The 23,282-nt window shown below is 36.0% G+C and overlaps 2 protein-coding genes across 5 annotated transcripts in view; one reads left to right on the top strand and one right to left on the bottom strand.

The window, feature by feature from the left end:
* Nucleotides 1-4,388, bottom strand: part of Atp6v1a (ATPase H+ transporting V1 subunit A) — a 55,939-nt gene extending 51,551 nt beyond the window's left edge. Inside the window, exon 1 of the mRNA XM_078044210.1 lies at nt 4,148-4,388. The gene's annotated coding sequence lies outside the window, so the exon portion shown is untranslated. The remainder of the gene's footprint in view (nt 1-4,147) is intronic.
* A 94-nt stretch (nt 4,389-4,482) lies between these two features.
* The window catches only part of Naa50 (N-alpha-acetyltransferase 50, NatE catalytic subunit), a 34,350-nt gene continuing 15,550 nt past the window's right edge, over nt 4,483-23,282 (top strand). For 2 of the 4 annotated variants that reach the window (XM_078044211.1, XM_078044212.1), the window contains exon 1: nt 4,483-4,526. In XM_078044211.1, the coding sequence (XP_077900337.1) occupies nt 4,498-4,526 (29 nt within the window). In that variant the 5' untranslated portion in view covers nt 4,483-4,497. Of the gene's footprint in view, nt 4,527-4,989; nt 5,316-23,282 lie in introns of those variants that run through there. The other 2 variants (XM_040270354.2, XM_005327677.4) reach the window with 1 other exon arrangement.

The following is a 23,282-nucleotide window of genomic DNA, read 5'->3' on the forward strand; positions in this document are numbered from 1 at the left end:
AAGAACAGAGAACTGAAGTTAAAGAAAATATTTAATCTTTTAATAAAATCTTTCCTTAGAATGAAGGAGCAATAGGGTAAAATGAAATATAAGCTCACAGAAGCTATACTTTACTGTTTAACTTACTGATATTTACCACTGCAAAACTATTAATCCTGTAAGTATTAATTTAGGAAAGGAAAACTATTATCTAGTTCATGTCTCCTCGGTTCCTTATATTTCTTTGTCAATTTCATGAAGATAAAAATAAGATATAAAATAACATCACTCTACAGCTTGTACAATATATTTCTATTATTCATTGTGGACAAAAAAATTAGAAATAGAAGAACTGCCTCCTTAAATTGATTCCACACATTAATTACCACATGCTTTGGAAAATCTTCGTGCAGAAAATACTAAATCACTACAATTGATAAAATACAGGACTTTTTTGCTGATATTTCTCAGCTCCTATTAAATCTTTGTTAGAAGCTGGTGGTACGGTGGTGTGCACCTGTAGTCCCAGCTATTTTCGAGTCTGAGACAGGAAGGTCATTTGAGCTCAGGAGTTCAAGGTAGCCTAGGCAACACAGTGAAGTGAGATCCTCATCTCATAAGAAAAAGAGAAAGAAAGAAATGAAACTTTGTTAGACATATATTTTTTCTGCTTTGTTTTTTTCCTTAATAGCCTCATTTTATATTCTACTTCCTTCACCATATCTAACCTGGTGCTCAAAAATGGGTGTTAGTCAAGTTTTGTAGGATATAGTCTCTTTTAGGAATTAAGTTACGTAAAAATCAAAGTAGATGTCAGTTAAGTTAATGATAAAAAAAACTTTACAAGTGTGTACTAAACACTGTACACTCATCTAAATTTAATGGCACCTATGAGATAGATTTAAACTTGAGGAAACAATCTTGCTTAAGTGCCAAGGTCATTCAGCTATTAAGAGTTGGGGTGAGATTCTAAACCCAGGCTTCAGTTTGGGAAATCGAAATGTAAAGACAGTGGTGCTGAGGGTTGAACCCAGTGCTTCACACATGCAGGCATCCTACCACTAAGCTACAGCCCCAGCCTCACCACTTCAGTTTTTTTCTTTTTTTGTGTGGTGGTCGGGATTGAATCTAGGGCCTTATGCATGCAAGGCAAGCATTCTGCCAACTAAGCTATATCCCCAGCCCAACCACCATTTAGTTTTAAAAATACTTTCTAATAGATTATCTAGAATCATCTTATTCTAACTCACAGCTTTATATACCCTCGATATCAAACCCAAAACCAGCACTCCCAACAAAGGCATGTAGCATAGAACTAAGCTGGCACAGCTGAATGAAGATCCTTTGTTTTAGTCTATTGTGACTTCACTTGTAGATAATAGAGTTAATTTTTCATTTAAAATAACTTACTCCTACCACTTCCCTCCCATATCTGGATGATAGCCATATCTATTATTAAATATACATATTGAAGTCCATATGAAGTTTGTTTCCATTCTATTGATCATGATTTGGAAAACTATTATTACTGACTTATATTTAAAAGCCAATACCTTATATTTAAAAATATAAAACTTATATTTAAAAGTGTACGAACTTAGAAGGAGTTATGATCTCCAAAAGTTAAAATAGTTTAATCTCTTTGTCTAATTGTTCAGCATTCACTCAATCAACAATTTAATGAGTACCTCTCAGGTACTTCTGCATTCTTGTGCAGAAGAAACAACAATAAAGACATAGTCCTTGAACTCCTAGGAGCTTTATGACTTAAGGAGGAACAGTCCAATTAACAGCAATATGCCAGAAATAAAAACAGAAAAACATTGTGTAGTAGTCCACAGGACTGTAAGATTACCTCTGCCCATAGGGGAAGGAAACATTCTTAGTGGTTATAACAATCTATGAAGGCAGTGAAAATGAGAATGACCTCATAGTAAGAAAACAAGAGTTATCAGGGGCCCTAACACAAAAATCTTTATGTATTGTTTTATAGTGGATTATAACACAATTTCTCAATAAATGTTAAAATTTCTACATGTAACACTCACAAATTGATAGTCTGTAAAATGCCTTCCAAACTTCAAATCATGTGTGTGTGTTTTGTGTGTGTGTGTGTGTACCTATACAACAATTGAGTCACCAATTCCTGCTGCTAATTTTCCAAATTTCATCAGTGGTCTGAGTTCTTTCTTTCATAAGTTCCCTAAAATTGGAAGAACTGTGAAATAAAACTGCAGACTCATTCAACCTCTTTCATATTGGTATTTTCCTCTCTTGTACTGAACTTGCTTTTTAACTGTTTTTTTTTTTTTCTTGCCTATTCTGGTGTACCTGGACAGAACAGGTTTTGATTTCTAGAGCACTTAAAGAATTCTCCTTATTGGTGTGATGTCATCTGGGCAAGGAAGCAACACTATTTTTTTCTCTCCTCTAAAAATCAGGGAACCTCACTCTGGAGAAATGAAATGAACAAAAATATACTCACATCTGTAATAGTCATGGCTATATAAATATATCAATCGTTAGTGCTATTGACCAGAATAGGTCATAAGTACAATGTGCGAAAATTCGAAATCCACAAAAAAGACAACAGTGATCTTTATTACTTGGGTAAAAATCAAGAATCATTAAGGTTGTGTTTTCTAGTAAGAAACATCAATAGGCCAGTTTTTCCATTTTGCCATCATTTAATAAGGTTTAACTTTGAGCTTTCCTTAACAAAACAAGTTCAATTTGGAAGATACAGAAAAACAAAAATAAGTCAGCACATTCACAACTCAAAAGATAATGATTCCATCTTCCTCATTTTTCAAGACTTTTAAAGAGATTCTTCAATTACACTGGTTAGAAAACTACAAGATTTAACTCAGAATGTGATTTTTCATATTAGGTGTAATTCAAACTTCAAAAATCATATTTGTAATTTTTGGTAGGGACTTTCAATTTAAAAGAAACAAGAACTTTTTGAGTTTGCAATACAAATAAAAAAGTTTAACCCCAAACTGGAACACATTCTTTCCTAAAGTACATTATTTAGGGTAAAAACATTGGCTGTTGCATTATATATTAAATGGAGAAGCACTGGATAGTCAAAAACCTAGGCAAAACAATTTCTGTATTTTCACAAAATACTATTCATCACTGGGAAAAACTAAGGAGAAACACAAGCTTTATTTAATTCAAATTTACCACAAAGTTGGTCAAGGTATTGATTGGGAGTGTCAATTAAGTAGATTTTAAGGAGGAAAGGCAAAAAGAATGCCAAAGGCAGAAAATAGCCAGCAGTATCTTTACTTAATCTTCTTGTCTTTTAAGTTATGGTCAAATAAATTTGGTTTAATTATACGCCCAGCCCAATCAGTTTCCAAAGAATTACTTCCCTTTCAGGAAAACCTAGTCACTTTCCCATAAGCTAGCCTGGGCCTACTGCAGACCAAGACACAGCAACACCATCTTTCAAAGACTCTCCATTCAATCGAGAATGTCGCATTACCAACACCCTTGTTTTGAAGACAGTGTATCTTTATTCCTTCAACTATCCACCCTCTCGAAGAAGAAAAAGTTGTAAGTTCTGCTTTTACCCTTCCATTCCCACCCAAAGGAGATGGATATCCACAGAACCTCTCCTGCAAGGATGTCAGATAAAACCCTTAGAATTACTGAGAAAGCACATTCGAAAGGAAGCTTTTCAGTGACTGCAGTGAGGGCCATATCAATGACATTCCCTCCCAAGCCTGTTTCACCGCAGACGTCTCAGCCTCCAGGGTTTTTCCTGTCTTCCTGCTCACCCGGGTGAGGGCGTTTGCCAAAGAATAGGCTTTGGGGAATGGGGAGTGGGGGCTGGCGGCTGTTGCAGACCCTGAGGAAAGATTGAAGCAATCCTACTACCTGTAGCACCAAAGATTCCAAATAGGGAACCATAATGGCCGCACTCACTCTCAACCCCGGAAAAGGTGGACACCTCAAATCACAGGTAGCCGGACAATCACATTGAGGGGTCGGGGGTGGGGGGGGGTCAAGAGATGTGGAGAAATAAGCTCCTTGCCAGTGCACGGTGACAGCGGGGAGGAAACCCCAAGCAGTGGAGGCCACTCTTTACAGTCTCCCTTGTCTTCTCCCACTCCCGTCTACAATCCCCACCAGTCGCCAGTTACCGGTCGCAGCTCACCTGCTGGGGCGCGAGGTGCAGAAACTCTACCGACCACAGATCCAGAGGCTCTGTCACTGCGGGAGGGGATGTCTTCAGCTGCAAGGGGGCGGGGCGGATCTAGTCAGTCACGTGACCTCGAGCTCCGCCCTGCATCCTCCCCATCCTAGAGCGCTGCATCCCACGAGCTGGGATCTGCAGATCTCTTGAATATTTTTTTTTGTTTTGTTTTGCGTCTAAAGAAAAAGTGAGCATATATTTTTACAAAGATTGTGATGTAAGGTGCAATTCAGAAGGCGAGGATGACAGGGGTTAAAGTGCATTGCTAAGGAAGTGACGTTCAAGCCACAAGCCAGGGACCGGAAATAGCGATGGAGTTCCGTCCCTCTGAGGCCCGCCGGTAAAATCCCAGGCTGTAAGGTTTGGGCCATCACGTGATTTCAAAATTTGAGCTGTGCTGGAGAGTAGCCAAGTTACCCGGCCAGTTGTTGACTGTGTTTGTTTTAAAAGCACCTCATTTAGTTGAGTTTTCTAGGACTTCCTTAAGAAACAGCTTTATACAGCCTTATTAGGATACGAGTGTTTGAAGGTCACTCTGGATACTACCAGCTGGGAAAAACGGGTCGGGAAGGGTTTATCTTGCTGAGGTGGGAGAGAAAAAGGAGGGGCAGAAAAATCCGGATTTTACCGCCAGGGCCTACCAAGCTAGCCCCACCAGTAGTGTCGTAAGAGATGGGAGGAGGAGCGTAACGCCCCGAGGCAAAGCCCAGGAAAAAGATGGAGGTCCCGAAGTGGGGGTGGGGGAGAGGGAACGTAGAGGCTAGCAGTGCGGCTGCGCGCGAGGCGGTGGACGCGCCGGCGCGCAGAGGGGGCGGGGTTAAAGGTCACTGCGCGGCGGCGGGTCTGGCTGGCGGCGGCGGCGGGCGGGAGCTGAGTGCCCTGAGTGCACGTGTGAAGAAGCGGCGGCACCAGCGCGGCTGCTGGAGACACCCCCGCCCCCTTCGAAGACTCAGGGCCGCCCTCGACTTTCGCGGCCTCGGTCACCCCTTTAGCTCTGTGCCCTAGGCGAGGAGGCCGGCTTGTGGGGTTGAGTGGCCCGAGCTGAGGGCGCCGAGAGCTCGGGGCGGCGAGGACGACGGCGTTGATAGCGGTGGTAACGACGGCCTCAGCAGGCGGGGAAGATGAAAGGGTGAGGAAAGGCAGCCTCCTAGGGCCCGGCGGGCAGGGTGTTGGGGCCCGGGCCCGTGTAGGGGGAGTGTTGCGAAGAAGGGGAGAAACTAAGGGCGAAGACCGGGCGAAGGAAGATTTCCAGGCTTCTCTCTTCCCTCTGTTCCTAGAGGAGGCGGAGGCGACCAAGGCTGTTGGCGGGCTGAAGGGCTAGCGGTGGCAAGAGTGGTGAAACTAGGATTTTGTCCGAAGGACAAGTGTGGCTGAGTAGGGGCAAGAAGGAAAAACTATTGTGAGGCGCCTGGGGCCTCTTACCCCGGAGTGGACGCCTGAGCCACCTCCGGCCCATTTCTGGTGCAGTGGTCAGGTTGTCCTCTTATCCAGATCCATGCTTAACAACTGGAACTACAGTCTTTGACACCTTTCCGTTTCATTCGCATTTGGGGTCCGTGCAGAACCTTCTGGCGGGAGAAGGAATTGGAATAAAGAGCATGGGCATGAGTATTAAGAGCTAGTGACTCAACTAGATTTGGGTTGGGTCAGAGGGAGTGGAGGAGGGGGAATGAGCTCAAACAGTGTAGACTTGGGGTGCCAAAATGTTTAAGGAAGTATTGTGAATCAATAGGTGGAGCTATTGCTTCAGCAGTTGGTAATTGCCCCCTAAGTGCTTCTGAGGTTACTATGCTTTCTTCGGCATGGTTGACAAAGTTAAGATTCGATTTTTTTTTCTCTCTCTTGAATAAAATTAGGGATTATTTTGATTTAACTGTTTCCGTTTGCATAATATGACTTCTTGCCATTAAATTATATACTGTTACAGTATTAGTTACATTATAGAATTGCTTAAATGAGTATTTGGAAGCTTGCCTTTAGAATCCTCAGAGGAAGAAACAGAACCTTGTAAAAGCTTTCTCAGACACCTGAAAAAAAATTTTTTTCTTACTATCGTAAATCGGTTGAAGGATTATAATTATGCTTTAAGTTACTTAAACTATTCAAACTATTCAGCAGCTCTTTTGAAGATGAAGTAAGTCACTTTTTGGAGTAACTTCATACTGCCTAAAATTAAGGTTTAAATATTATCTCTATTTATGTTTGAAGTGTAGAAGAGATTCCAAGAAAGTTTATTTATTTGGTTTTAGGTCTATAGCATGTTTTCTTACTCTGATTTGCTTTAAATACTGGAGATCCATTTCATTGTTGAATTGTATGTCTTGAAATTATTTTTCCCAATTGGGTCGTGATCCAGGAAGTTGGGGCTATTTTACTTTGATTCAGCATATTTGGGGAGTCTCTTTTTTTGTTTGTTTTCTTATAGACAGTGCTTGAGTGTAGATGCTGTGCTCTCTCTTAACTCTTTTTTTTTTGTATTTTTTTTCCATATGTTCAATACATATTCATTGTGTTTTCTTAAAGTAATAATGAGGCTGAAGAGTTCCCAGTTTTGAAACTGTGCCAAGTATCCAAGAAATTGTTCTGGATGTTTTGATCCAAAACCTTTAATCTAGCTCATTCTCCATAGGGTGTAATGTCTTTCTGGTAATTCTCTTGGAAATAGAAATGGGGCCAGTTTCTACTTTAAATTAATATACTCATGAAACAATATACTCTTTTTATTTTAAATGGACAAATAAGTGTGCTGTGATGGAGGCAGATCTCTAGAAATGAGGTTGGTGTTAGAGAAAAGTTATTGAATCTGTAATTTATGCCAGCAACCATGCATTAAGAGTCGTTAAGCACAGTTCTTATTGCTTATGATTTGGAGCTTAGAATCGTGTTCTTGAATGAAAAATTTTAAGATGACTTCACAGGAATAGTCCTTATTCCCACTCACTCCCAGGAAGTTGGGGACTTGAAAAAAGTTGTTGCTTCTTAGTATATAATTAAGGTGCTGAAGAAATGAAGTTAAGATATACTGTATTCTTTAGAAGATGTTGAAGTCCCTGAGTTTCAGAACTTGTATCACTATGTGCAATGTAGTCAGTTTTTTAACTCTTGATTTTGAAAGGCCTATGGGAAATAATGATCTTGATTATGTGGTTTTTGTATGAAACTTAATTTGCTACATATTTTATTTTATATTGATCTAACAAGACAGCAAGTTAAATAGAAATATCTAGAAATGGGAAACTGTAGGACTCCCAACTCCATATCAGTGTGCGTCGTTACCGATGTTGCCTGTTGTTTAAGTTTTTAAAACTTATTTTCTGATTTTACTTCCTATTTGTACTGTTAGTATTGTGTTGTATTGGCATATATTTGTATGATTTTGTGAGGGGATTCTATTGGGGATTGAATCCAGTGGTGCTTGTTCTCATGTTTACCACTGAGCTCCATCTCTGTTCCAGGCCCACTCCCACCCCCTTTATTTTAAAGACAGGGTCTTCCTAAGTTGCCCAGGCTGACCTTGAACTTGATCCTCCTTTGAATTGCTGGGATTACAAATGTGGACCACTGTGCCTAACATAAACTGGTTATTTTTGATCTGTTTGTTATTCCTCATTAGGGAAGATGATAGTCAAGCAAGAAATACGCTGTAGATAGCTGTGACTGGGGCGACAATGTAATTGGTCATTAATGTAATAGAAAATAAAGCTAAAAAGTAACTATTTTGAATAAAATTAAAATATAAGATTCTTTAGTCAGAGATGAAACTGTGTTGGAGAATTTAGAGTAACAGTTACCACTGATAGTGTATGGACTAGGAAAGGGCACAGGGAGTTTTCTGGGGTGCTGGAAATATTCTCTTTATCTGGATATTGGTTACATAGGATGTGTATATACATGCATGCATACATACGTGTGTGCGTGTGTGTGTGTTGTGTGTGTGAAAAATCATTGGGCCATAAACACAATTAGTGATCTTTGCCATGTGTCAATAAGATTATATTGCTCTTTTGTCAGGCTGAAGTAGCATTTGATAACTTTATAAACCTGCAATTCTTACTCTTGCTACTGTGAAATCAATAATTTGTTGTTTGTTGGTTGAGAGATTGAATTTCAACAAATATTTTACTTTTTAATGTTCCCTTTGCTGTATTGAGATACATTCATATAAAAAATGACTTTAAAATAACTTTTTAAAAAATCTGTAATGTGCTAACCTGGTGTAAAAGAAATACAGAAAATTAAAATAAAATCTGTTTTAGTCTAGTGATCAGGTACGACTATACTATAAATAATAGGAAAGTCAGTTGCTTACATCTGTGAATGGAATCATTGTATAATAGGAAGTATGCCTCCTGTCTATACAGTTGTGTGCACAGGTGACTAATCCTGTGTTGCCCTCAGTAGTATGATTTTTTTCTATCAATTAATTCAGTCCCTAACTCAATAGCAAAATATCAGTCCATTATAATTGCAGCTGAAACAGTTGGCAATTGAGCTGCTGAAATGTGCCTTTTGAGGCTGAGTAACTGAGTTTTTAAAGTTTAATTAAAAAATTTAAATCAAAATTTAAAAATTCAGTTATTGGACAATTTTTAAGAATGCTTGACACACCTTGTATATGTAGATCTAATCTAGATTTCATGAAATGTAAATATAAATGAATGATTTCCCAGCAAAATTAACATCTGAATTGAGGTATGCTACAAAAACTTATTGTGGAAAAGGGTTTTTTAAAAAGATAAATTATTAATGTTTTGTTTTTATTATATGTTGAAATTATTTCTCCTGTTTGGCTTGTTAATGTAGGTTCCAGAAAATTTTAAATTATGTATGTAACTAAAATTATGTTTCTTTTGGACATTGCTGTGCTAGACCCTTAAAACCAAAGTTGTGAGCTGTTACATACACCTGTAATCCCAGAGATTCTGAAAGCTTAGGCAGGAAGATGGCAAATTCCAGGTCAACCTCCGCAACTTGGCAAGACCCTTTCTCAAAATTAAGTATAAAAAGGACTGGGGATGTAGTTCAGCAGTAAAGCACCCCTGCATTCAATTCCTAGTACCAAAAATAAACAAACCAAAGTTATGTAAAACATGATCTCTTCCCTTACAATATAGTTCCCAGATGATAGACATGTCTAAATGTTTCAAGTTGTGGGCCAACAGTTGATTTATGGCTATTTATACTCTGGGAAAGGATTCTGATGCCACTCCTAGTTTTTGTTTAAAGTCTTGTGTCCCAGTCATCTTGACTGCCATGGGTGAGGAGCATAATCAGAATTGTGTATTTGTCTTTCCTGAGCTAGTGCAACCTCTGTTCTGCCTGTTATTATTGAAGTTGTTCTTCAGGGAGAACCTTGTTTTTCAAGTCTTGAGGCTTCTTGTCTTATTCCCCTAAGTGCTGTAGTGGACGCTTGTTCATAAAACTACTTGACAAACATCCTTAATTATTTCTTTTGGAGAATTCCCTAGGAATAAAATTTTTGGATCAAAAAATACATTTTTTAAAGCTCTGATACAGTTGCCCTCCTAAAGTAGCAGTTTATACTGTTAGCCCTGTTATGAGAATGTCCTTTCTTTCTCCCAAGGTCAAATTCAGAAGGGAAAGGAAATTTGCAAAAAACTTAAGAAAAAATTCAAGAGTTTTATAAATTTTTGTTTCAATTGTGATATTGACTTTGTTGTTGTAGATGGACACAATACCTTTATTTTAGTTATTTATTTTTATGTGGTGCTGAGGATGGAATCCATTGCCTCACATGCGAGGCAAGCATTCTACCATTGAACCCCAGCCCACAAGTGTGTTTTGAGTACATATTCTTATAGCCTTAACTCTACTTTTACTTGGCTGATTAGGTGATAAATGGATAAATTTATTTATTTAATTTTGAAAATTTCATTACTTGGTGAAGTTGGGATACTTTTACTGGTATTTATATATCTTTGTGACTTATTTGTTTATAAAACATCTTGTTTTTAATTGGGATACAGATTGCGCAGACTTGAAATTACAAAACAGTCAAAGACACTGTAGAAAATGAGGTTGAGACATTCAGATTAGTAAATTTTTGTTAAAGAGTGATGTCAGTTGACCCAGATAGCCTGAAGGAAAATTCTAAGGTATATTTGGATTTTTTTTTCCCCTTCTAGTCTATGTAGTTCATTATATAAAGGGAACTTAACTGTAATACAAACATCATTTAACTAAAGGCACCAAGTTTTGTTCTATTTTTTTCTTTTTTTAAATTAATTTTTTAATTTATATATGACTGTGGAATGCATTATAATTCTTATTACACATATAAAGCAAAATTTTTCATGTCTATGGTAGTAAACAAAGTATATTCACATCAATTCGTGTCTTCATACATGTACTTTGGATAATAATGTCCATCACATTCCATCATCATTTCTAACTCCATGCCTCCTCCCTTCCCTTTCCACCTCTCTGCCCTATCTAGAGTGCCACCAAGTTTTATTTCAGTGTGCCACAAATGATAGCTAGAAGTAGGCTCATTATAATGAGACTCTTGATCTCTGGGTCTTGGTTTCATTCTTTAACAAGAAAGACTTGAACCTGAACAATGATGAGCAAAGTTTCTAACTCAGGTGCAAGTTCTAATTTACTGTTGGTATTTAAGGTGTTGATGGCTTTGATGAGTTCTCAGACTACAGGAAAAGGTGCTGTTATTTGACACCTACCCATGACTGCTATGATATATGTCTGATGTTTAGCACTGACTTTCTATGATACCAAGAAATAAAGCCTTGGAGTCATATTTGAAGTGTACTCTTTAAACCACTTTCTCTTATTTGCTTTTGTGCCTGTTCTTGTCCTTTTCACTCATGACACTCTTTTTTTAACTGCTACCTGATATTCCTACTGGGCCAAGTAATGGATTCTCATTTAATCATTAAAATATCCCTGTACAGATGATGTGATATCTATAATCTTCTAGTTAAAAAAAAAAAAGACAGAAATAAGCCAAGAATGAAAAACAGCTTAGTGGATTCTGGGATTTTTTAGTAGTTTTATGTGACCCAAAGTTGTTGAGGGTGGTAGGGAGAAACTAGATCAGTAGCTGTAGCTAAGTGATAAAAGTCTTTGTTTCAAAGTGGTGCTGAGGCGGGAACCCACACATGCTAGGCAAGCATTCTACCACTGAGCTACAATTTCAGCCCCAACAGTTATTGAAAGATTTTGAGCAGAGATGTAGTGTTTTAGGAAGATTATTCTCATTGCATCGTGATGGCTATCTCCTAGGTGCTAGACTTAGTCTCCTTCATTAGGCTCTTAAAATTAAGGTTGAAATAGTGGCCTGAATCATGATGCTAAGAGAAAAGATATGAGAATAGGTTATGATGGTATTTGAGGAAGCATAACTAATAAGAATTGTAAAAGGATATAAGGATACATCAGAATTAAATTTCTATATTGGATGAATAATGGAGCTATTCATGAAGACAGATATGAATAGAGGTAGATGCTCTAATTTTTTTGTAGATTGAGTTGATTTTGAAATTCCTGTGCAAATAACCAATAAGCATTAAGGAATACATTTTTGGACACTAAGATTTGGAGATAAAAACATTAACATTTACTTGGTAATAAAGGTAAAACCATAGCTCAGAAGGAGTTCTAATTTAATATGTGGATGATAATGGAAATTTTTTTCACAGAGTAATTTATTCTTTTTAGGTAAAGGCCTTGAGTACATTGTGTCCATGTGTGTATTTAGCATTAGCAATTAACCAAATAATTCCTGAGTTTTTTTTTTTTTACACCTCTGATTCTTGCAGTTTAACAATTAGGAAAGCTGTCTACCCACTACCACTTTGTTTTTGTTTAAAGATTTATGCATGTATAGATATGGAGTATATTAGTCCTTTTTTTTAAAGAGTGAGAGAGGAGAGAGAAAATTTTTAATATTTATTTCTTAGTTCTCAGTGGACACAACATCTTTGTTGGTATGTGGTGCTGAGGATCGAACCCGGGCCGCACGCGTGCCAGACGAGCACGCTACCGCCTGAGCCACATTCCCAGCCCTAGTCTTATTTTTCGACTGTTATATGAAAAAAATAAGTATTTTTAATATTTATTTTTTAGTTGTAGTCGGACACAGTACCTTTATTTTATTATTTTTATGTGGTGCTGAGGAGCGAACCCAGAGCCACTAGGTGAGCGCTGTGCCGCCAAATCATAACCCCAACCCCCATACTACCACTTTTTTGATGCTGCTAAATCTGTAGAACAATGGTTCTCCACCAGGAGCAAACCTCTCCTCCTGCACTCCTCTCTAATTATTGATAAATGTTTGAAAAGTTTTGGCACCTAATAGCTAGGGATGCTGCTAAACATCCAACAATGCACAAGAAAGCCTTCTCCCACTCAAGAATTATCTAGCCTGAAGTGTCAGTTGTACTGAAATTGAGAAACCCTACTCTGAAATCTAGATGAGATGATAAGAGTCTGACCAGTTAATATTAAGGGCTAGAGTTCTTATATTTACTGAAAATTATTTAGTAATTCCTTGAAATATTTGGAGACTTGCTCTAAATCTTATAGTTTAGAAAAAAAGACAAAGTATAAAAATAAATGCTTATGGAATACTATAATGTGTCCTGGAAAAGCAGAAGCAGTAATAAATTTTTTATGGGTAGAAGACTGGGGAGACAGGTTAAGGCACCATGAGCAGTTAGTATTTAAGCTGTGCTTTGAGAAATTTTGAACGGGCCTTTCTGTGGAAGAAGAAATTCTCTAGAGGAGTTAACCCTTTCATGTAATTACTGAAAGCAAGAGTTTAGAACAAGATTACTACCAGCTAAGAAAAAATTATCTACCTATTCGAAATTTTTTATTCCGAGGACCATGGTCATAATCTGATTTTTGCTAGTAGACAAACTTTGAGTTTTATACAACTGCACCGTTATCATTACACATAAGATTAACACCTCTTACCTGCCTCTCCCCAATACACACACTTTGAGAATTGATGACTCCTTTGAGGAAACATATATGACTGATCTTGTACTAAAATGGAAATTCCTAGACCTAGGTCTGATTCTGGCTTTATTGATAACTGTCTATAAAACTACAGATTTTATTTGTCTCTCAGGGCTTTGGTTTTTTATCATCTGTAAAATGAAGGGGGAATAGACCCAATGGTTTGCGAGTTTTTTCTGGTCAAAGAGTGCAAGAAGTGACCGTATAGTTAAAATTTTGTGCCAAGGTATGCTATACTCATTGATAGCATAAACAGGTTTTGAGCTTGCTTTTTTTATTTTCACTTTTTACTATATAACTTTAAAAGTCATACTTTGCACAGAAACCCACTTTTGTGGAATCATCCCCATCTTGTGGCCTTTCAGTATAATGCCTCTAAATTCGCAATCATTGGCATGATTGACACTCAGAACATTTGAGTGCTTGCTGTGGTTTATGTTGTGTACTAAACATGGGGAGACATTATCTCATTTTGTCACTTAGCTTGTTTACTAAACCAAAAATAAAAGTTTCCTATTTCCATATTCTAATCCCAAAGATTATGGTTATAAGATTTGACTGAATAGCAGACTAGTCTTATGCTGACACAAATTACTAGCTAATAGGCTCTGTAGATGTATACAGTTATTTCAGATCTGAGGACTTAATTGAGAATTCTGAGTGCCATTGTAGTTGCTCTTTCTTGTTTCTGTCAGTCTGCCTGCAGTTGGATCCATAGTATAAGAGTTTCTATATGAAGATGACTTGGGATTTGATAGTTATAGCTTTGAAATCCAGAAAAAAAATGTCACATGAATTTACTTGAGCTAGGATATTTTAGTTCCTTTAGTAATTGCTGTCTTCAGTTTTATAAGAGTTGTAAAATCCCATGCCAGTAGGAACGAGCTGGTAATGTACATGAGTAAAATGAGAAATTGCAAATTTAGGCTTTATGTAAAATCCTCATTTAAGTTTTAGCATCCAACTTAATTTAAAAATCAAAAAAGAAAAACTGGGTCAGTAGCTGTGGTCATTTGATTCTGCTTTTAGGCAATCTTTCAGGCTTATGTACAGAATAGAAGTCTTAAACTACTGATAAATGGTCTACCTTGTTAACTTGAACTCTTTTCAGAAGGCAAACCATCATTGTACATTTTTAATCCCACATTGCAGGGACAAACAGATTTGAATTTGAATCACAGGTCCTCTTACACATAAATTGCTGTTACACATAAATTGGAACTATAGTGTAGCATTCTGTGCTAATTGACTAGGGGAAATAATTAATATTTGAAGTCAAATTTACTCTAATCATATAGCATACTTTTTCCATTGACCTATTCTAATTCTTTTTGCCATGGCCACCGTAGCCTATATAGTGCAGATATGTTGGACATACATAGCCTTTATTTCTGGTACTGATTCCTCAGCTTTGTAAATCACACATAAGGGATGTTTTTTCTTAAAGTAGTTCTCATTTATTCCCGGGGTATATGTTCCAAAACCCCAGTGAATGACCTGAAACCACAGAAAGTATTGAACCTGATATATGCTATTTTATGCCTATGCAGTACATACCTATGGTAAAACTTAATTTATGAATTAGGCATAATAATAAAATAATAATAAAACAAGAATTTTAACAATATTATAAAAATTGTGCATATGGACTTTTACATTTTTTATTTATTTTGGGGGGGGGCACCAAGGATTGAACTCAGGTGCACTCATCTCCAGCCCTTTATTGTATTTATTTAGAGACAGGGTATCACTGAGTTGCTTTGTGCCTCACTGTTGCTCCTCCTGCCTCAGCCTCCTAGCTGCTGGGATTACAGGTGTGCTCCAGTGCACCTAGCTTGTGCATGTAGTCTTCTCAAAATATCCTAATGTACTATAATCACCCTTCTTCTGTGACGTGAGATGATACATTGCCTACATGATGAAATAAAGTGACATGAATGATAGGCCTTGTGATGAATTATTAGGCTACTAAGAAAGGGATACTTGAACACAAGCACTGCAATACTGGGATCTGATAACAAGATGGCTACTAAGAACTAACTGGCAGGTAGCCTATATAGTGCAGATACATTGGACAGAAGGATGACTCACATCCCAGATGAGACTGAGTGAAAAGGCACAGGACTTTTATCTCACTAATTAGGATGATGCACAGTTTAAAACGTATAACTTGTTTATTTCTGCGATTTTCCACTTAATGTTTTCAGACTGTGGTAACTGAAATTATAGAAAGCAAAACCTAAGGTAAGAGAGGACTACTATAATTTAAGTGGGTGTTAAAATGGATGGTTTATGTAACAAGATTTATTATAAAAGTAAATTCTAAGATGGAACTTTGCACTGTGAATTTTGAGCAAGGTTATTATATGTACACGGGTTAGGAATCTATTCTTGGATTTTGTGACACTGCCTCTCCAGGATTTTTCTCCTATTCTAGAAAATTTTTCTCCAACATCTTTATAGGTTACTGTTGTACCCCTAAAACTCACATGTTCTTTATGGTATATCTGTTCTGTGTTTAAGGAAACAACTCTAAAAGTAATGTATAAAGAGGTATTCTTTCATGTAAAAAGTCTAAATGTATTCCCTTCAGAGTGTTTGACACTAATTTAATGAAAAATATGTCACTGAATCTCATATTCTCATGTCTTAGACATGTAACAAGTTTTCTGTGTTCTTTTTCCTGTTTTAAATATGTCTAGAGACTGGGGTTAGGGCCCAGTGGAGACCCCAGATTCCATCTACAGCACCTTAGGAGAATATATATATATATATTTACATACACATATCCCCTCACACACATACGCATATGTGCATACATCAATGTACATACATATCTCAGATGTTTGGTTTAGGTATTTGGAAGGGAGATCTGTACTTCAATGGAAGACTCATTCTCTTACTCAGCTTCTCCCACAAAGTAAAAGCTTGGTACAGCTAGAGATTGAGAAGTTACTATTTGTTAAAAATTTGAAGTTCTTACCTCCTTTTGCTTGTCTTTTAAACAGTAAAGAATAAATGAGGCATCAAGTGTTTTTTTTTTTTATGAATTTTCATATCACCAATAACATGTCTGTTCTTTCCTCACCTAACTTCAAAGTTCTATATCTTGTGCTTTATTTAATGAGTGGTGTTTGTATTTCTTTGTTTTTTTGTGGAAATTTTCACACATATAAAAGTAAAGAAAACAGACAATAAACAACAACTTTAAATTCTAGAAAGTAGTAGGGTCGATTCCCATGTTGTTTCATCTTTGACCCTTACTTTCCTTTTCAGCCGGAACACTTGAAAGGAAATCCTACACCTACTATCTCACTGTACCTCTAAATAGTTCATTATGAATCTTGAATAGAAAAGTTTTTTTTTCTAACATAATTACAATAGCTAATATGATTAAAACTATTAATCTGTAGTTTTCCTGTCTTATAAATGTCCTTTTAATAGATTTATTTACATCAAATTCCTACACTCCACTGATTGCATTTGGCTGAAATGCCTCATCGTCCTTTTTTAAAAAAAATAAAAATAAACTTGTTGGGCTGGGGTTGTAGCTCAGTGGTAGAACAATTGCCTAGCATGTGTAAAGGCACTGGTTTTGATCCTCATCACTGTGTTAATAAAATAAATGTATTGTGTAAAAAATTTGGACAGAACGATGACTCACATCCCAGATGAGACTGAGTGAAAAGGCACAAGACTTTTATCTCTCTAATTAGGATGATGCACAGTTTAAAACTTATGACTTATTTATAAATAAAAGTAAATAAAATAAAAGTATTGTGTAAAAAAATTTAAAAAAACTTGTTGTAGATTTACAGATAGATTGCAAAGATGTTGCAGAAAATCTCCATTTTTTCAATTACTATCATCTTAGGTTATTATGGTATACAGCTAAGAAAATGAAAAGACAAGCCACAATTGGAACAGAGGAGTTGAAAATTATAATTTTGATATAGGACTTATGTCCAGAATATATATTTTAACTCACTTAAGACAGACAATTCAATTTCTTATGAATTGAGTCATTGTCAAAATCCTAGGTTTAATCCCAGGTCTATGCCATGGGCAAAAAACTTAAACATTTCACCAAAAATATACAAATGACTGGTAACCATACAGAAAGATTCCCAGTGTCAGTAATGATTAGAGTAATGCATGTCCAGTGAGGTATCACATCACATTGCTAGAATGACTGGAAACAGGTAATAAAAAAAAATAATGTAGGAAAACTTGGGGGTTTATAACCCCAATACATTACTGGTGAGAATATAAATTGTGAAGCCATTTTGTAAACGTTTAAGTGATATATTAGTTTTCTGTTGTTGCTGAAACAACTCAAACTTCAGGGCTTAAAGTAACACAAATTTATTGTCTTACAGTTCTTGAAGTCAGATGTCTGAAATGGGCTTCACTGGGCTAAAAGTAAAGGTGTTGGCAGATCTAGTGATTTAAAAGTTACCATCAAATATTAAAATCTACCCAGATTCTCAGCCTGTGACCTTATTTAGAAATATAGTCTTTAAAGATAAAATTAAGTCAAGGTCATACTAGATTAACCTAGTGTCTAAGAATAGGAGAGGACACAGACTCAGTGAAGACCCATATGAAGGTTGAAACAAACACTACGTTGAACCAAGAAATATATAGGGCCACTAGAAGCTAAAAAAGACTAGAAGAATTCTTTCCTATGGGCTAGAAGGCATGGCCCTGCCCTTAGCATAATTTCAGACTTCTAATCTCCTGAACTGTGAGAAAATATTTTTTGTTGCTGTAAGTCACTAAGTTTGTGTTAATTTGTTAAAATAGCCCTATCAAACTCTTACAGCAGGATTGTATTTCTTCTAAAGGCTCTAGAGGAGAATCCATTTCCTTGCCTTTTCCAGCTTCCACAAGGGCAGCTAGATTCCTTGACTCAAAGCTCTTTCTTCGTCTCAAATCTAGCAATGTGCCATCATAAGAACTCTTTGCTGTGCTCTGTTGTCATCTCTATTTCTTTTTTTGTGGGGGGGTGTTGTTGTTTTGATATTAGGGATTGAGCTGGGGGGCATCCTCAACCTGTGCCACATCCCCAGACCTATTTTTGTTTTAGAGATAGGGTCTTACTGAGTTGCTTAGTATCTCGCTTTTGCTGAAGCTGACTTTGAACTTGCAATCCTCCTGCCTCAGCTGCCTGAATCCCTGAGATTACAGGCATGGGCTGTGGGGCCCGGCTTCATCTCTGGTTCTTAAGGACTTTGGACCCATCTGGATAATCTTGGTTAATTTTCATATATCAAGGTCTTAATCTGCAAAATACATTTTTTCCATGTAAAATAATGTATGTTAACGTTGGATTAGGAAATGGTTATCCTTTGAGAGCCATTATTATACTTTAGTAAGTAGTTTCTTAAAAACCATACCTTCTATCCAGCCCACAATTCCACTTTCAGGAAAAAAAATTAAGGCATATACCTGTACAAAGACTTGTATACAAAATTCTTAGCAACTTTATTTATAACAGCTAGGAAGTACACATTGGTCAGATGCTCATCAACTGGTGGACAGATAAGCAAAACGTTACATATATCCATACCACAATGAAATAAAAGGATTGAGCTTCTAATATACTACAACATGGGGAAACCTTAAATATTATGCAACAGGAAAGAAGTCTAGTGTAAAAGATAACATTATTATGTGATTTCATGTTGGAAACATCCCGGAACAGCAAATCTGTACTAAGAGAAACTGTACCTTGTGGCTGACTGTGAGTAGGAAAGAGGATTGAGACCGAATAAGCACTTCCATAGCTGAATTGAGGTTGATAGTTGCATATCTTTGTAACTAATCAAATATCTGTGGCCTTTAGTTAAGCAAAAATTTCTTAGGTAAGACCCTGAGAAGTATTTCCCAAAAGACATTCAACCAAAATGTAAAGCTCCTACTCCATTATATTCAGGAAAATTGGGGCTGGGGATTATGGCTCAGTGGTAGAGTGCTCACCTAGCACGTGAGGCCCTGGGTTTGATCCTCAGCACCACATAAAAATAAATAAAATAAAGATATCGTGTTCAACTACGACTAAAAAATAATTTTAAAAAAAATCAGGAAAATGAAAAAAGCCACAGACTGAAAAAAATTTTTGCGACATGACTCAGATTATATGTATGTAGCTATAACTTATAGAGAACAAGATGCTTACAAAGACTAAGTTTTTTAAAAAATGGGCAGAAGATTTGAACATAAACTTAACCAAGGAAGACATGGTAAAAAGTAAGTACACGAGAAGATATTCAATATCATTTGTTATATAGGGACATAAATAAAAACCACAATGAGATGTCTTAACCCACTAATGAGAGCAGCATAAAGTTTAAAGTTGACAATGCCCAGTGTTGGTGAGAATACAGAACAACTGGAATTCTCATGTACTTACCTATAATTTAGCATTCCCACTCCTTGGTATTTATTAAAAGAAATGAAAACACATTCACGAAAAACATATGCAAATGTTAATGGAACTTTATAATCTTCGAAACTTCTAAACAACTCATAATGCTCTTAAACTAGAGTATAAAGCTAGGAGTGTAGTTCTGTGTATGTGAGTGGCCCTGGGTCCAATCTGTAGCATAGCAGTGACAAAGTATGATACATAACAGATTAGTGGTTGCCTGGGAGTGGTATGGTTATATGTAGGAGGTTCTTAGGGTGGTAGAACTATTATATATTTCACTACATGATTATGTATGTGTATAATAGTGGTTACATGATTTTTCATATTTGTCAAAACTCAGAGCTATACACTCAAAAGAGTGAATTTAAAGTTTAAAAAAAGCCAAGAGAAAAATGATTTCTCTATGCCAAAAAAAGTGGAAAATAAAAAATGACTAATAGTTGGTACAAAAAAATTGTCAGCTGGTGGACTTGGATTGATTGAATTAATTATGGCATTGAGAGTTTGACTGGACTAGATACTCTAATTGTCAGATGAAAGGAGTAGGACTTGAGTGTGTATTGTTTACAAGAAATTTTATTTTTTATTTTTACTTTTTTAATTTATTAATAGATAGAGTCCCAATGTGTAGTACAGATTGGCCTCGAACTCTTGAACTATATAAGTGCTGCTGCTTATATGGCACTTTAAGGATTTGGGGAAGTTTAAAAAAAATTTTTTTAATTGCTAGAAGATACACCATGCATCATTGATTAGGTGAAAGCTGTGTCTATGTGATAATTAAAGCAGACTTTAAAATGAGAAGTATCATCAGTGAAAATGAAGGATGTTTCAGATTATACAGACGTCAAGTTACCAACAGTTTATAACAGTCCTGAGTACTTCACGTTCCTATTAACAACCTGAAAATACCTGAAGCAAATATGAGCAAAGCTACAAAAGAAGGAACACTTCCAAACTTTGAAGCCAACTTAATCCTGATAAGAAAGCCTGTCAAGGATGGGGGTTATGACTTGGCAATAGAGCTCTCACCTAGCACATGCAAGGCCTTGGGTTCAATCCTCAGCACCACATAAAAAATAAATAAATAAAATAAAGATATTGTGTCCAACTTCAACTAAATATAATTTAATAAATGTATTTTATATAATGTATATTAATAAATGTATTTAACAAATATATATATATATATATATATATAAATCTTTATTTAAAACAAAGAAAGCCTGTCAGGATTATAAGAAAACCATTTGTATTGAAGTAAGCTTTCTTGAGATGTCATTTGGACAAAGACTAAAAGAAGGCAAGGGCAGTACACAGCCAAGGATGAAGAGGCCGCCAACAGAAATGGGGAAAACTGCAGGTTAGACATTTTGGGGGAAGGGTCCGTATATTTAGTTTCCAGTATATGTACTTGGATGTTTCTCCTAGAGTTGTTTTGAATCAGATTTTGGAATTCTGGAATGAAGTTTAGGCTACAGACAAATTTGGAAGTAGGCAGCATTAAAGTCATAGGAATGAATAAAATCACCAAGAAAATATGTGCAGGGCCCTCGTAGAATTGTTTCAACATCAGCTTTCTTATGTACCCATGGGGTAATTTATATTTTAGCCTTACCGAACAGGCTACAGTTTTGGAAATACACCATTACTATTTTGTTAATGTTTTACCTTCTCCTTAGATTGTACATCTTACCTTCTTTCCACAATAAGAACTCAAGAAAAGTTTAAATTCACTGAGTTCTTAGAAACTGTGTTTGTATATTAATTTTCTAATAGAGATTTGGGACTTTCAAAAAACTTTGGGAGCTCTTCTACTTTTTGGTTGTTATAGTCATGGGATATTCTCATTTTCTTGACATTTCTACATATCCCTTATGTTGAAATTATCCTATGCCTTTAATACTGCACATGTTCTTTGCTAAATTATAGGTTGATATTATATTACTGATATATTTAGAATATCCACATCTTAAAATAATTTTGAAGCTAAGTGATCAGGATTACAGAAGTATTCCATTTCAATTAGACATATCATGTTAATGAAAATAAACTATATTTGAAGCTAAATTTTGCTGACAGTTGTACCTTTAGTTACCACTTTGAAATTGTTTCTAGTATATTCTGACCATCTAGTAAGAATCTAATTAATTTTTCAGACAGCTACCAAACAGTACATGTTTGCATATAGAAAAATACTGAGGGCTGGGGATGTGGCTCAAGCGGTAGCGCGCTCACCTGGCATGCGTGCGGCCCGGGTTCGATCCTCAGCACCACATACCAACAAAGATGTTGTGTCCGCCGAAGACTAACTAAGTAACTAAGTAAATAAATAAATAAATAAATATTAAAAATACTGAGAGACTGTGTCAAACTATTTCTGGTCTTGTTCCTCAGAATAGTTTCACTTCCTAAGTCATTTCTATGATTATGCACCTAAAAAAAAAAAACTTGTAAAAAATTAAGCAAGGAAAGATTAAGCTGCTATACTGTAATGATTCAGTTTTGTTTCTTCAATATAGGCTTGATCTGCCAAGCCTAATGTAAACTTTTTTTTTTTTTTTAGTACTTTTATTCAATCTAGGACATGCCCTGTAATCACCTTTTCCTCATGTATGAAGTCAAGTACCTGGTTATTATCCAGAAAATTATAAATATACTTGAAGCCTGATAACTGCCAAGAGGTCATTCTTCAAATTTTAAAAACTATAGTCCTTTCTCTTATCATTTAGAAGCTTGAGTTCCTAAGTTCTTTAGTTACTCATTATTGTTTAAATTTAAACTTAATGTATTTTTCAGTCACTTTTAAAATACAGAGGCTAAGACTTGTATTTTAAGAAAATGCAGTGGAGTAGTTTAAGTGATATCTCTGAATATAATCAAGAGAAGCTATATTGTATGTAAAATAAATTACTGTACCCAATTTGTGGCACTATGGGAAGTTAAAGAGAAGATGGTATAGGTAAGATGTTATCTCCTTATTTAATGGAATCCTATATTTTACATGATATCAGTATCTGCAGAATATTTAAAATAAGAATGGTAGACAGCAAGGCAGTAAGCCCAGTGGATTTCAGGTAAGAAAGGGTTTGGGACAAGATGTAATTTACTTCAGTTTTTTTTTTTTTTTTTTTAATGTGGTGCTGAGGATTGAACCTAGGGCCTTGTATGTGCTGACAAGCGCTCTACCACTGAGCCATAACCCAAGCCCTAATTTCCTTCAGTTTTAAAAAAGAAAAAAACAAGCTATGCTTCAATTAAGAGGAGAAGTTATTATGAATGAGGTGAAACCTACTTAAAGAAGACATGAATCTTACACAGAGAATTCAATGCAGTTGTCAGATACTTTGGAGAATACCATATTTATTTGTATGACCAGAAAATGGAAAAGAAATTTTAAAAAAATCACTGTGACTGCTAAGAAAAGTTTTGTGCTTACATTTTAAGAAAACAATATATCTAAGTGTGATTGAGTTGCTGTTAGTAATACATAATAGTGGAATAAAAATTAAATAATTGAGGCACGAAGACTGAAGGTCACATGACAGGAAGGATACTTTACACTATCTTTTGAGTTCTGGATACAGAGTACTTAAGTAGAAGATTGAGTTTCTTTTTGATTTTTTTTTTTTTTTTTTTTTTTTTTTTGCTTCCAACTCCTTA

This window comes from Ictidomys tridecemlineatus, chromosome 3 (genome assembly GCF_052094955.1).
Source record: "Ictidomys tridecemlineatus isolate mIctTri1 chromosome 3, mIctTri1.hap1, whole genome shotgun sequence".
NCBI classification, from domain to species: Eukaryota; Metazoa; Chordata; class Mammalia; order Rodentia; family Sciuridae; genus Ictidomys; species Ictidomys tridecemlineatus.